Genomic DNA, 15750 nt, shown 5'->3' with positions numbered 1-15750 from the left:
GGCCATTAAATCTGCAGGCTATCCAGGACATGCTACCCTATCTGGCAGCATCAGGACAGAATCTGTACAGCAAATCTGCTAGGGTGTATCTTCAGTGGATGCAAAACCTCCAGACCATACACCCAGGAGTCGAACAACATTTCGAGGAAGGGTTCCACGTGATCTGTCGGAGCGATCGTTTTTGTGCAGGTCTCTCACTTGACCTGATAATTTAGCAGGTTCTCATGAGGAGTTTAAAAACCAGTGGTGGGCTAACACGAGGGCGAGGGATGACGTAGCAACAACGTCTGTTGTGGCTGATATCCATGCCCGCCTGTGGAGAAGTAAACCAGGCAATGGAAGGACTCATAGGGGTCAATTACAACACTGGAGCGCAGAATAAAGACATGACCAAAGCAAGGCAAGCCCGTGACTGGAAGGATACACTAATAGTTCTCAGTCATCTACAGGAGCGAAATCCATCAGCAGTGACCCAAGTCGGAGGAACATTGCCTCCGGGGAGCATGCTCTTTCCAATGTCAACGTTGATACTGCACAGTCTGTTGGCACTCCATTCCTGAAGTCAATGGATGGACGAACACCTGGTGTAGGGTATGGACCAATCAGACACATACTATTTATTCATTATATACAAAGGTTTATGAAACTCCTCACACAGCCCAAATTAACAAACACAAGTGAAAGAAACAGTGTCATGTTACAGGGCTTGATAAGGAGATTTTACGACCTCCGAGGAATGTGGCCACATACTCAAGAGAGAGACTATGAAACAGACTTTGCTGCGTTAATCATAGACTAACTGATCTATAAATGAACATGCATAAAACTGTGAAAGAAACAGTGTAAATGGTTTACTGTCTCGTGTACTATTAGGTATATATTATGGTATGTATCCTGGTATACAACCAACTAACGATCAATGTAACCTCACCTGTATAATGCCTCCTACCTAAATAATCCTCATTTAATGACTCACACTTTGATGTACATCACCTTCTTCTAGAATGCAGTGTGGATGTGTTATAGCTATTTTAGCATTAATGAAGGTATAATCATATTATGGGACAAAGATCCGTAAATCAACTAAGAGCCACTTTCCCTCTCAGACATGTCCCCTTTCTGATTGGTCGAGTTCAACCCTTAGGGGAGGATCTTCTCCAGGCCTTATTAGAGACAGTCCACATGTGACCTCCCTTTCTTAGTTCTTTCATCCAGCCGGAACACTGTTCTGGTGTTACTGGGGAACCCCCTCCCCCTCCACGGGGGCCCCAGGGCCCAGCAGGCCTCAATCCAACCAGATATGGGCTCAGGCAGGAGAGAGATGACTCTCTCACAAAGAACCAAGGACAATCTCAAGAGTTTTGGAACAAAGACTCCAACCAACAACGACTCCAATCACCCATCCTTCCGACTTCCTCACTTCTCCTGGGTGCTCGGCGTGGCCTCAACAGAGTCCCAGGCCTTGACCAAACCAGCCATGCGTTCCTGGAGAAAGAGAACGCTCAACCAACTTCCACTTGACACTGCCGGAACCATCAACGACTTCAATTTTCAACAACTTCAAGAATTGTTCCCATTACAAATGCAAGTATTCAATTCAATGAAATGTGAAAAAGAAATTCTGATGGTTCTTCTCATAGACCCTCTTCCGGTTTGCAATTTCATCCTATCACTAACCTATTTATGTATTCATGTGTGTATGTTGTTTAGTTTATTTATATTCATATAAATATCTATATTTAGTTAATAAAACTTGTACATAATATGTATTTGGTTCTGTTTTGTTTGCAATACAAGTCACTTTACGACCACGGTTTTTGCTACTGGCTCAAAGTACTGTACAGGCGAAGAAATAATTATTCTTCGGTGGCCATGGAAGATACCCTTTTCTTAGAATAAATTAATAATCAAAAGAGTTCGTTGGAAGAACTGATTAATTGATTGTAATATTAATTCAGCCACATCAAGTTAATCCAATTAACTGACCCAAATATTTATAATTAATAATAACAAGATATTATTGATTATTAATATTTCCAGAAAGCTGAGTTCCTTACACTGGTGACTATACTTTCAAGAGGAAGGATTAAGGTGTTAATCTTGGCATGAGGTCTTCTGTGAGGATTGATGGAAATTAAATTCAAATTGATCCACAGCTTCTCTTCCAGAGACTGGTGATAGTGGCACAGAAATGTGATGAACTCGAGTCAGCCCTCAAGTACGAGCTATGTAACTATCCTCTATCTCTATTTGATTCCTCCCTTCTACTTCTCGAAGCAAAGAAGTATACATTTAAGTAGACAAAGACATTTACAGCCGACATGACGCTCACATTGAAGAAGGAAGAGTTCTTGGCAAACAGGCAGAACAAACAGCAATTCCTTTCCATGCTAAGTGGAGAGCTACAGAGGACAAACTGTGAGACCTACCATGCCTCAGGAGATGCTGATCTGTTGTTGTGCAGAAAGCTGTGCAGTGTGCTACCATCACGAAAACTGTGCTAATAGGGGATGACACAGATATCTTAGTCCTTCTCTGCTACCATGCGAGCATGGATTCCCATGATCTGTTCCTCTGTAGTGTGTCAAGGAAGAACACAAAGAAGCCTCACATATGGAACATCAAGGGTACAAAAGAACGGCTCGGCCCAGTAAGCATATCTTGTTCTTACACGCAGTTCTGGGATGTGACACTACAATTGCCTTCATGGGATCGGGAAGGGAGCATCGCTCTAGAAATTTAAAGAAAGTGACATGTTTCGAGAGCAAGCCAATGTGTTCTATGAACATTCAGCTTCTACAGATGATGTAGCAGAAGCAGGAGATAAAGCTATGGTGATTATCTACAATGGAAGATCTACAGACACCCTGAACTCCCTCCGATATCATCGATTCTGTGAGAATGTGGCATCCAGTTCTACTTACATTCAGCCACAGGCCTTACCACCAACATCAAGAACAGCAAAATACCACAGCCTACGAGTGTACTTACAAGTACAAGAATGGAAGGGTCAACATCTGGTAAATTTCAATCTTACTGAAACTCTGATTTCTGCTATAGTTCTATGTTTATTGTGTAATTTTGTATCTTTTGTACTTCATTGCTGCTGTGACAATATTAATATCTCCTGCATGGGGGTTAATAAAGTGTATTTTATCTTACAGATGGACTTGGAGTCATATGGAATGGGGATGGCACAAGTGTGGCGAGGGATTTGTGCCAATTAAGACAACCCCTCCTGCTATGCTCCTGAGAAGCTCATGAAGGTCATAAGGTGCAGCTGCCAGTCTGACTGCAGCACCCTGAGATGCAGTTGTAAAAAAAACAATATAAATGCACCCCGGCCTGTGGACACTGCAGAGGAGGGAGCTGCACAAACTCAATGCATATGGCCTGTGACGAGAATGAGAAAAATAATGAATAGTCTTATGAATAGGCTATATTTGGGTCTTTTTCTAAACTTCCCCTAATGTGATTCTTCAGTGCTTTTTTTTCCTTACTCGGGACATATTGAGGATACAAAATCAGTTGAATTTGCTTCTGTTGCAATTTGTTTCCTTTTTTTCATAAAATGACTGGACTATTAGTGAATTGCCCGCATTAAACACATGATTCATAATACAGTAAAGTACAGCACGATACAAAAATGATATGAGAGTACATGCATATGAGGCCTATATACATAATAATATATATATAGTTTTTTTATTATTATTATTTTTAACTAATTGTTTTAAAATAAATTTTAATTAACTAACCTTAGTCGCGAGGTTCAGACATATATAAAAGTAAGAAATATCTAAATTATGGCTTCTCAAAAATCCTGATTTAGGAAAAACACTTTCAAACACGCCCCCTCTGCAGAGAGCGCGGAAAACTTTGGGACAAAGACGACTGCTATTTCTCAGTTGACCAATCAAGCCGCAGTGACGCATTTTCACCCAATCAGTGTAGGCTCCCTCTCTGACTGACAGCTTGACTAGCGAATCAGTAGTCTTCGTTTAAAAGGCGGTCCTTAGTTTTCAGGAAATGGTTTCCAAGGGTTCTGCATGGTAAGGTAAGCGCATGTTTTTATTAATTAAATGCAGTAGATCATGCACGGTATACGAGCACACACGTAAACAATGGCCTTGTCTTGCATGTTTACTTTTGTGAAGGGAAGCATTATTTCTGATTACATTTTCATGAGAAGTATTGTTTTCATTTCTCTAGCCAATTAACTGCTTCCACTGTGGCGCTAAGCAAAACATAAGTTATTCGAATTAACAAATAATGAAAAAGTCATAAGTGTCCTAATATCATGCCAAATGTGTTAAGTAAACTTTGATCACACATCTCCACTAATCATAAAATGAGAACGATGATATTAGCAATGTCGTTTATGTTTGTAATGCATACATTCGGACTTAAAAACATCTTTATTTACATTGTGAATGGTATCCATAACAACCGTATTTTTGTTGTAACATCACTCTTGATCCTTTAGCCAAAGAGGAAGATGGATGCCACTCAGCAGATTGAGGATCCTTTCTCTGAAGAAGAAGAAGAAGAAGAGGAAGAGAAAGTAGGAAGACCAGAAAGAGAACGGTTAGCTACACTGAAGGTGTTTAAAAATGACCACATACCAGAGACAGGTGAGGCAATAAACCTGACTACCTTATGTGGTATTGCATAACTAATATTTCCTGAACATTATTGAAATTATGGCATTGATTTCTCTTCACACATTCATTTAGAATTCCCTCTCTACGTTGGAGAGAATGTCTTGGGCCGTGATCCTGCTGCCTGTTCTGTTCTGCTTCCGGCCCGATCTGTGTCCGGTCGGCATGCTGTCATCTCCATCTCGGTTTTCCGCTCTAGCAGCAGCCGCTCCGGTAACGGTGATGCTGTGGAAGCACTTTTATGGGACATGGGCAGTATGAATGGAACCAGAAAAGGCAGATTCAAGCTGACGCCTCAGGTACGATATGCATTGACCGAGGGAGAGAGTGTGGTGATCGCTGACGTGCCATGTCAGTACATTGGCCTGAATATCTCGAAGAGAGATAGACACAAAACCCCAGAGAAAGGACTTTCCAAAAAGGAGGAAAAGGATAGTTCGCTGCTATCAACCAGTGACTCGGAGTCAAAGTTGAGGAAAGGCGTGCAGAATGGGTTTAAAGAGAAAGAGAGGAGTGCATTGCCTCCTGTGCCTTTATGGAGCCCTGAGGATGAAGAACCCAAAATGTGTTCACCACAGCCAGCTCACAAACATCCTGAGATCACCCTGGTACCTGAATCAGACTCTGATTCAGATGGAGAGAGTGATGAGAGGAAAGATTTTGGTAAGTAAAGTGAGACCAAAAGAATATTACTGAAAGCTATGGTAGCACACTATTTTCATGCTTTCTTTTTTTTGTTTGTTATAGTTTCAGACTCAGCGTCCTCCTCTCATCTGTGTAGTTCCACAAATTCATCATTCCTGACCCCTGGAAAAAAAGTCATTCCAGAGAGGTAGGTTGAATGTATCTTAAATGTTTTTTTTTTATGTTCCCTTTTAACTTTTCCCAAACTAGCATAGACATAATAGCTTGATTATATAATGTTGATGTGTTATTGCATAAAGCAGGGCAACTGATATTACAAATATACTTAAAGAGAAAGTTTACTCATATGTGAAAATTCTGTCAGTTTTCTTACCCTCAAACTTGATTGACATTCTTTGTTCTGAAAAACACAAAAGAATATATTTGAAGAACCTTTTTTTGTCCATGTAAGAAAAGTCAACGGGACCAAAATGTATATAAAAGTAGTGTGATATATCCAATACGACTCAGCTGGTAAATTCAGTTAAGTCAACGCAAGTGTATTGTATGATAGATATGTAAGCCATTATTTCATCTCAAATTTAAATGTGCAATAACTACTGAGGTTCATATTGCCCTATTTGTTCTAGTTTTTGCATGTGTATGAAAAATATGATTTGAAAGCATATTAAGGCTTGAAAGTGTCACCTCAAAACACTTACAATATACCAATGAGTCATATAGATTAATTTCACTCTAACTTTATTTTTATGGGCTTGAAAGTTACAATGAGTCCCATCAATCTTTATAAGAAACAAAAAATGTGTAGCTGTTAAATAGCTGTTATTAGGTGACTATTTACCTGTATAGCCAATCAGCCTTTTGCAAAATAGGTATTTATGAAGCAACCTAAAACAATGGAGTGATTGAAAAAAAAAAACTGCCTGATGCAAATTCATGCAGTGACAGGCACACAGACAGCACTTTCTATTTAGTCAATGAGTTCAGACATGTTTGAGGTTCTGTTATAGATTAATTGCCATTTGGATGTAAATATCACTCACCTTCTCATGTAGTTTAACTTTTATGATGATCAGGTTCTCAAAATAATATAGTTTCAATGTAGTAACAGTTCATCTGAATTTCACAGACATAATCCTGTAATTAGTAGGAATCCATGTGATTGGAAATTTTGTGTGGGGGTGAAAGATTTCACTTTCACTGATTTTGCATCGGGTTGAAGTTGGTCACTCAAATTATCCACAAAGCTGCTTGGTTTGAAAGTGCTTTCTGTGCTTGCTACATTGTTGAAGTATTAACAATGGACTGTGTCCTCAAAATGTCACTAATGTACCGCACCTTAATTAATCTTGCAGCTCTACAAATACTCTTATATTCTTGTGCTTAAAATAAACTACACCATTTTCTGTCTTATCTTCTCAGTGAGGATGAGAGCTCCATCACTCCATCTTCGGCCTCAATGGACAGATTCAGACTGAGGGAAACCTCCGGTAAACCCTGTTCAAACTCATCTAAGCCTGGCCTGCTAGCTCTCAACTTTGACAGTGACACTGATGTTGAAGAGAACATGGAGGAAAGCAAGACTGAACCAGAGGTCCAGCCTGAATTAGCTACAAAGGTGGAACCAGTACCTTCAGCTGAATTTCATATGGACAGTGATACTGATGTTGAGGAAGAGGATCCGGAGGCAAGTGAGGCTGAACCAGAGGCTCAGGAATCAATAACTCTAGAGAAATCTGTATCTTCAGTTGGACTTCAAATGGATAGTGATACTGATGTTGAAGAAGAAGAGAAAGAGAAAAGCATAACTGAACCAAAAGCTCAGATTGAACAAGCTCCAAAGGTGGGACCAGTACCTTCAGCTGAATTTCTTATGGACAGTGATACTGATGTTGAGGAAGAGGAGCCAGATGCAAACAAGGCTAAACCAGAGGCTCAAAATGCAGTAACTCTTGATAAATCTGTATCCTCAGTTGGACTTCATATGGACAGTGATACAGAGGTTGAAGAAGAGGAAGAGGAAAGCAAGACTGAACAAAAGGCTCTGATTGAAGAAGCTCCAAAGGTAAAATCAGTACCTTCAGCAGATCTTCATATGGACAGTGATACTGATGTTGAGGAGAATGAGGCTCCTATTACTGAAAATGTCTCCAAAATGAAAGCAGTAGTTTTAGCAGTTACGGAAAGTACTTCATCAGCACCACCACCTACAGAATTCAACTTGGACAGTGACACTGATGTTGAAGATGATAATCCCATGAAGGTTTCCATGGTGACAAAGGTTTCACATCCCATTGGAGAGGGAAGTGATGTCAGACCTACATCAACTCCAGGGACAGAGCTCCACATGGACAGTGACACAGATGTAGATGAAGAGAATGAGGACAAGGAGAAGATAAAGGCCAGAGATCTTCTGTCAAACAGTGAAACCGATGATGAGGATCCTTTTAAACCTGTACCAGGCAAAGCTGTGAAGGTTGGAGAGAGTCAGAAGGCTTATGTGGGTGGCAAAGCAATGCAGTCAGAAGAGAGCTCCCATAAAAAACAAGACCATCATTCTCAAGCAAAGACTTGTCTTGAGGAACCAACCCAAGCTTTTGGTAATTTGGAAGACTGGGACCTACCGCCCACACAAGTATACGGTAACCATCCCGTTCACTTCCTGCCTATTCATCTCATTCTTTTTTTATTACCGTATTCACAAAACAGTAAATGTCTAAAATTGCTAAATTGCTAAACTGTAAAACTGCTGCTAATGGTGCATTTTTGTATTTTCTTAAGGTCTTGAATACCGTTATTAGGAATATTCAGGATTCAATACAAATTCAATTCAATTAACAGCAATTGTAGCACCATGTTATTTACAGCAATATTTTCTACTTAAAAAAAAAAAGTTGAAATGCCAATCCGTAAACATTAAAATATTCCATTTCAAAAGAATAGCAACCAATGTGAACAGTATGCATGTGGATTTTATTGTGAAAAAAATGCTTAACACTTTCTGTCTAAAGTTGTGTTCAGTTTTACAAATTTACCATAACACAACACAACATAATAAAAGTTTTAACAGAAGAATGAAAGTTAAATTACAATTTCAACAATTTTCTACTTTTACATCCTCCAAAAAATGGCCTTATTCATTGCAAGAGCCTCACCATTATCCAGCTTTTTTCTTTCTTTCTTTTTTTTGTTTTTTTGTGAATGAGTAAAAATGTTTTTCTGTGTTAATCAATATTATGCCACAATTGCATTCAGTTGAGCTTAACTTATATTGTCTTTATTGTCAAATCCAGGAGCTGCTAGGGCCAGTGCTGGGTTCAAGCCAAAGCAGCTTGATCTTGAGGCTACGCAGGCATATGCCACAGAGACAGACAGAGAGGAAGAACAGGAGAAGCCACTGACCCATACCCAACTCTACTCCAACCTCTCCACTGCTGAAACTCAGTTCATTCCTGTAGCAAATGTGGAGGAGGAGGACGAAGAGACATCTAATTACTCTCACCTTTCCACAGCAGACACTATAATCATCGCCAGCACCCCAAGACGAGAAGAGCAGACACAGCCCTTTTCTCTCTTCACAGCTCAAACGCAACTCATCTGGGAAGGAGAAGACAAAGAGTTTTATCAGAGTGAGCCCACCCAACTCATGGAGGCAGACATCATCAATGAAACGCAAGAGGGTGAAGAGGAGGAGAACATGAAACAAGGCAGGAGAATCCATGGTGGAGGAAAAGTACACAAAGGTAAACACTCCAGCTCCTATCTTATCATTGCTGAAACTCAGCCCATGTGTGAGGAAGAAGAAGCACCAGATGTTGATCTGAGTGGGGACAGCTTTCAGAAACCAAGTACAAGACAACAGCCTGAGAAATGTGATTCTGCATATCTTGATGAAAACAAATCCTGCTCCCATGTCACCATAGCTGAAACACAACCAATGGGTGATGATGGTGAAGAAGCACCAGATCAGGACAATGTGATCAGCAGTACTCATACAGAAAAACCTACCAGGTCCCATATCACCATCACTGAAACGCAACCAATGTTTAAGGAAGACCACGCACCAGAGGATGATCTGAACAAGGTCAATAGAAGACAAACTGACGAAGGCGAACCCATACAACAAACTGAAAAAGACTCTACTTCCAGTCTTGAAATTCCTGAAACACAACATGTTGGTGAAGATGATGAAGAGCAGGAGAAAGTACTCAGCAGCAAGATGCCTAGCAAAAGATCTCGCAGGGGTAGACCAAAAAAAGAAAAGGAAGCCTCACAACCTGCTGAGAATGTTGTCCATCACACTATCACAGAAACGCAACTGATGTGTGAGGAGGAACAAGCATCGGATGAAGATCTGAAGAGGGGGATCAACAACGGTGTAGCAAATACAGGACAACAAACAGATGAAAAACAGGCTGAAACAGGCTTGAAATCCTTTGTCACTATCGCTGAAACTCAACCTATGTGTGAAGAAGAAGAAGCACCATGTGAAGATCTGACTAAGGCAGTTAGCACAGGCCAGATAGATGAACACAACTCCACAGAACTCCCAAAACCCTCCAGCTCCCATTTCATTATAACTGAAACACAGCCTATGCATGAGCAAGATGAAGGACAGGAGAAACACCTCAGCAGTAAAACTTCAAGCAGAAGCTCACGCAGAGGAAAACCAAAGAAAGACAATGAGGTTACACAAACTTCTGAGGTTGCTGTTCATCACACTATCACAGAAACCCAACCAGTTCCTGAGGAAGTGATTGAAAGAGATGAAGATCTGAGCAGTGGAATCAAATCCAGGAGATCCCACAGGGGAAGAAAAATAAAAGAGGACAGCGTTCCACCACTTGCTGAAGCTGCCGTCAGTTCTGCTGCCCTTTACACTATCACAGAAACACAGCCTGTTTGTGAGGATGGAACTGGAAGGGATGAAAATCTGAGCATCATCAGATCCAAAAGACCTCGCAGAGGAAAAAAAGAAGATGAAGGTGAACCAGCACAGTCTGTTGAACCAAACTCTGATATCATGGTTGTTGAAACACAGCCCATGTGTGAGAAAACCGCTCAAGAAGAACCTAGTGGCAGAAGTAGCAGGAGACATAGGAAAGACAAGACAGAGGTGGAGAGTAAGACACCTTCATCTGGTCAAGTCCAAGGTAAAACCAGAAAAGGGCAGGAAGGGAAAAGAAAAAAGGGGAAAGCATTGTCTGAGGAAGAGAGTGAAGAGGAAAAAACTACGAGGAGAAGAACCAGAAGAACAGGTATTAAACATAAGTGTATTGAAAAGGAAGAAGAGGAAAGATTGGAGGAGAGGAATGCCCAAGCTGAGAAAGAGAGGATGGAGAAAGGGCTCCAAGAACAAGAGGAGCGAGAGAGGGTAGAGAGGGAAGAAAAAGAGAGACTGGAGCGTGAGAGAAAGGTGCAAGACGAGAGGGAGAGGGCTGAAACCGAAATGAGGCAAAAACTGGAAAGAGAACAGCAGGAATTAGAGGAAAAAGAACGACTGAAAAGGGAAGAGGAAAAAATAAGAAAAGAAAATGAGAGAATACAGAGGGAAAAGGATCGTTTTGAAAGAGAAGAGAAGGAAAAGTTGGAGAGGGAGAGTAGAAAACGAGAAGAACAAAGACAAAAAGAAGAGGAAAGATTTCAAATGGAGAAGGAACAAAAAGAGAAGGAAAGAATAGCGGCAGAGAGTGAACAATTAGAAAAGGAGAAACAAGAAAATGAGGAGCTTCAGATGAGAGCAAGAGAACAAAAAGAAACGGAGGATGGGAACCATCAGGAAGCAAAAATGAATGAGCGATTGGAGAAGGACAAAACAGGATTGGAAACTCCTCTTGTTCCTCCTGCCAGACGATCACGGCGTTGTTCAAGCTCATCTATTAACTCGGAACAATCTGTATCCTCACAACAGGACCCATCCATCCAGAGAGGACCGGGCAGGGGACGGGGACGGGGCCGAGGGAGACAGACAACTATTGAGCAACCAATCAGTGCTAGACAGTCCAGCCAGAGAGGACTAGCTTTTGGAGTCGAAGACATAGAGCAGGACTCCAATTCAACAACCCGTTCCCGATCCTGCTCCAGTTCTAGAAGTTCTGAGAGATCTGCTAATAGTGTCATAACGTCAAACCAAGGGACGAGAGGAAGAGGCAGAGGCAGGAAGAGTGTGAAGCTACAAGAACCGCAGGAAGTTTCCCAAGCTAAAACTTCTGGGAAAGGCAGGGGGAGAGGAGGCAGGCATTCTGGTCTGGAGAATGTAAATGTTGGAATGAGCAATGAGCTTGAACAAGATGCGGAGATGGTAAATGACACTGCTGTACCCCAAAGCAACAGCAGAGGTCGCAAGAGAGCAGCCAACACTAGCACATCCACAGAAGAGGCTCCGTCACCCACACCCAAGACTCCAAGGCGCTCTGTTTCCAGCCAGGCGTACAAGGTCACTCACACCCTCAGATACAGACATTAACTAGCAAGTTTTGTCACTGTGTGGATGACAGCAATTTGTCCTCTTCTCTTTTAGGTGTTATTCACTGGGCTGACAGATGAAGATGGAGAAAGAGTGGTCTCTCGATTGGGTGGAAGTCTGGCGAGAGGGGTGAACGATATGACTCACCTGGTGACTGATAAAGCAAGACGCACTGTCAAGTTTTTGTGCGCTGTTGCCAGAGGGGTGCCGATCGTGAATCCTGATTGGCTAAAGAAGGTGAGGGTGTGATTGTTACAGAAATGTTCCTGATTCAAACCAAGCCAAACCTAAAAACCACAATTCTTATCTGACTTTTCTCCCATAAATTTAATATGTTGGTTTGATGTATCTTTTTAAATGCATTGTGAGATGTTCTCACACATTGAATATGGTTCTGTTTTGGGTGACAATATACAAAAAAAAAGTGTACAACAGTGCCGTATAAAATCTATGTTAGTAATGCTTTAATAACACTACACATTCAACACACATACTCTACTACCGGTGAGTCTCTTATGTTCACCAATGCTGCATTTATTTAATCAAAAATGCAGTAAAAAAAGTAACATTATGAAATATAATTACCAGTTTTGTAAAATCAAAAAAAAATCATGTATACAATGATTAACATTAAAATAATTTTCTTTAAAAATGTGTCACTGTATGATTTCCTGGTCAAGAATGTTTTTTTTATGGTATTGATGATTTTATATATATATATAATCTGTTTAAAGGTTTCTAGCTATATAATTAAAGAAGTCTCACAAGTACATAATACAGACTTTATTTTGAACTTTAATTTGAATTTTAGTGTGACAACATCCTCTTTTTCTCCCCCAGTGTGGAAAAGTTGGCCATTTCCTTTCTACTGATGAATACATATTAAAAGACGTCGAGCAAGAGAAGAAGTTTAGTTTCAGCCTACAGAAGACACTGCTAACCGCACAAAGTCAACCTCTTTTAAAGGTTACTCCCTCAAGCTCTTCTGCCTTTGTGTATCAAGCCCAAAGTGTACTATTTCCGTCACACATATTCTCTCCTCTAATTTTGCTTTTATAGGGTTATGAGATTCACGTAACTCCATCTGTGATGCCAGAACCATCTCAAATGAAAGAAATCATCACCTGCTGCGGTGCACGTTTCCTCCCTAAAATGCCTTCTGCTCAGAAGGTACCAAGAACCAATGCATATATTCTCTTATTTTAATGCACATATTACTTATTCCCATATTTTATTGTGGTTTCTCCCTCTATTCAGAAACACACTGTGGTGGTGTCATGTGAACAGGACAGGGCGCTTTGTCAGAAGGCAGTGAGTATGTCATTGCCCGTGGTCAGCACAGAGTTCCTATTGACTGGCATTCTGCAGCAGAGAGTTGACCTGCAGGTCTATTCTCTCACTTCCTCTCTCAACACATCCAATCAGCCTGCAGCCCCCAAAGCTGCTGCCAGGGGCCGTAGGAAGTAGTGACAATGACAGAAAAGGACTTTCCTTGTAATATATTTTTGCAGAAGACAGAATCTGATTTATGCACGGACGTTTAAGTTCAGATTGTGCAAGATGAAAATGTGACACATAACATCCCAGTTTTATGAAGACCGAAATGAATTAGATGAGATGCTGCTAGGCTTGTAACCACACACCCACCGATTCCTGTGAATGCGAGAGATGGAGAGAGTGTGAGGTGGCTGTCGATGAATGATGAGTTTGTTAGTGAAGGGAGAATAAGCTTCTCTAATTTTTTAATGTAATATTTCAATAAACACTTTCAGAGCCAAAATACGGAGACATTGTGTATTTTTGCCCTTTAGTGTTTAAAAGCTGTTGATCAATAGAAGCAAAATGCAGATAAAAACGGTAAAATGGTCTCGTGCACATTCCTATTCATAAGGGCGTTGGTCTCAGTGATGGATCGATCTGAAGAACACCTTAAAGACCTTCACGTCGGTTCTGCAAAGGTTGTCTGAGTGTGTTCGGATCCGTTGTCACGCCCATAAGGGGTTGAAGCGCCGGGCTTTACCGAGCGCACTCGAGACGCGGCGAGATACCGGACGGAATCCTGAGGTGCAACTTAGTCCTTAAGTGGTTTTCGAGGTGAAAAGGAAGCAGAAAGGGACGAATAACGGAAATTCCCCCTTTTACAGTCTATCATCCGAGGAGCATATTGAAGGTGAGCTGTGAACACGGTAAGGGAGAATATCAATTGTGCGCCAGGGATGTCATAAACGGGCAGCTGGCTTTGGGTTGCAGAAATTGAAGGGTTAAATTCTGCAGTTTCTGCTTCGTCTGGTACTTTTCCGATTGGGTAAAGTTGATGTTTGATGTTGGATCGCGAATACAATTCATATTCAGGCGCAAGATTCATATTTAGAGGTTTAGAAGAGCATTTAGGCTCGATGAAGGGATTTGCGGTCGGTTCTGCATAGCATCAAATTAAATGTCCTGTCAGCTCGCGAGTGCAGGTTAAGCATCCTGTATTAGCTATATCAAATGTTTCCATTAAAATATGCTTTGTGATGAAATTACCAGAAAATTAAGATAAGCAAAAGCAAATATGATAATTAGGCTTATTTGTCGCGATGAACTCGAAAAATGTCATTTTTATTATAACATTAATTAATATTCTTGATTGTATAGCCTATGTATAATAGTAAGTCTAATTTTGCCGGTTGACTGCGGCGTATTTTATTTCGTCGTCTGTGCACCGTAATAACCCGAACATGTGTGGGCGATCTTTCTCATCGTGTGACCGAGAGAAAATTTGTTTGACTGGCAAATAGTTTTATGATTGGGAGGTGATAAGATCATCTGAAGGTTTCGTCTGAAATAGAGGGGAGATGCGGTAAGTCAAGCTTTCGCCGCCCCCGATGCTCTGTGTCTCAAAACCTATTCATATGCTTATCTATACGCCATATTAACCATATTTATGCCCCAAAATGGTGCCTAGGTAGACAGCTCACTAGGTTGTAAGACACTGCCATGATCTCATCGCCTTTCATGTCATACACCAGACCCTTCTAACTACATTATCGCCTTTTGAATTAATAGTCTGGTCCAAGGCTTTTAAATATATTATGATCCGAGAGATAGTATAGCAAATGAGTCTGAATTAAATTATCTGGAAGTAATTTCCAGATGCCCAGTCCTGGTCTCTTAGGAGATGACCTGCTTCCAACATCAATAACCACATATGAAATAGTCATGCAGCACCTTTCCAAAGGTTGAGCTTGATTTCCCTGAGCCCCTGTTTATCTTTTTTTTATTTCCCTGGTTTGCACAGCCTGCTTCTAGCATAATTAACCGATTTATGATATTGCAGTTCATATAGGCTATCTGCAGCAGGTTGATTTGACCTCCGATTCATTGTTGCATTGCACTCAGGAGAACTGCTTCTTATGTTGTATGAGCACCCGGTCTGCATTTCTGCCTCCATGCTGCCCATGTTTTATGTATGCTGTCTTATATGAGAGCAACTGTGAGGTTGCTGTAAGAGGTGTCATACTGAGAGGGAGGGAGGGAAAGGATGTAAGTGGACCAGATGGCACTTTGTCCATATGAAAATAAAAAAAGTGCCAATGCTTCACAGAACACATCAGCACTGTCCAGAGAAAGGAAAATATATACTTATTTGGTGTTTTTCCACTTTTGCAACTAAATGACAATACAATGCAATATTCGAGCGTCTGAGCAGAAGTCTGTTATGAAATCACTGAATGGCCTAAATGCACCTGCTGTTCTGGATGCTTTCCTTGCTGTCTAATGTCTGGCCTGGCAAAGGTTTTCTTAGGAATCTTGCTCTGTCATTATGTGTGAAGTGCCGGCTTATTTCAGACTGTTAATGATTGTTTTTGTCCTGAAATGTCCACATTACTGATCATAATACCTATATGATGCCACCTTTACAATTAATTAATACAATTAAACTTATATATAATTGAAGTATTATGTTAAAAGTACAGTTTGTCCATCAAAATATGC

General features: G+C 40.8%; 2 protein-coding genes across 4 annotated transcripts in view; both read left to right on the top strand.

Annotated features, from left to right (window-relative positions):
* The first annotated feature begins 3956 nt into the window (after window positions 1–3956).
* mdc1 (mediator of DNA damage checkpoint 1) lies at window positions 3957–13552 on the top strand. 3 transcript variants are annotated; one of them, XM_077210191.1, is made up of 10 exons: window positions 3957–4057; window positions 4487–4634; window positions 4737–5324; window positions 5409–5493; window positions 6729–7948; window positions 8600–11742; window positions 11827–12009; window positions 12613–12738; window positions 12832–12942; window positions 13030–13552. In XM_077210191.1, exons 2-10 carry the CDS (start codon window positions 4499–4501, stop codon window positions 13237–13239), a joined length of 5802 nt encoding a protein of 1933 aa, XP_077066306.1. In that variant the 5' UTR covers window positions 3957–4057; window positions 4487–4498; the 3' UTR covers window positions 13240–13552. The 3 variants fall into 3 exon arrangements, with proteins under 3 accessions (XP_077066306.1, XP_077066316.1, XP_077066297.1); XM_077210201.1 differs by having other exon boundaries at window positions 4020–4052; window positions 6729–7906; XM_077210182.1 differs by having other exon boundaries at window positions 4020–4052.
* Window positions 13414–15750, top strand: part of LOC143720636 (uncharacterized) — a 16291-nt gene continuing 13954 nt past the window's right edge. Inside the window, exon 1 of the mRNA XM_077210270.1 lies at window positions 13414–13942. The gene's annotated coding sequence lies outside the window, so the exon portion shown is untranslated. The remainder of the gene's footprint in view (window positions 13943–15750) is intronic.

This window comes from Siphateles boraxobius, unplaced genomic scaffold (assembly GCF_051911475.1).
Source record: "Siphateles boraxobius isolate OS27281-9 unplaced genomic scaffold, OSU_SipBor_1 12, whole genome shotgun sequence".
Taxonomy (NCBI): domain Eukaryota; kingdom Metazoa; phylum Chordata; class Actinopteri; order Cypriniformes; family Leuciscidae; genus Siphateles; species Siphateles boraxobius.
The sequence above is the reverse complement of the archived record's forward strand: the minus strand, read 5'-3'. Positions and strand labels throughout refer to the sequence as shown.

Excerpts from the sequence above, each read along its gene's own strand:
- mdc1 (XM_077210182.1), top strand. Across the intron at positions 7,949-8,599 it reads ACCGCCCACACAAGTATACG|GAGCTGCTAGGGCCAGTGCT; the intron begins GTAACCATCCCG and ends TGTCAAATCCAG. Across the intron at positions 12,943-13,029 it reads AAATGCCTTCTGCTCAGAAG|AAACACACTGTGGTGGTGTC; the intron begins GTACCAAGAACC and ends CCCTCTATTCAG.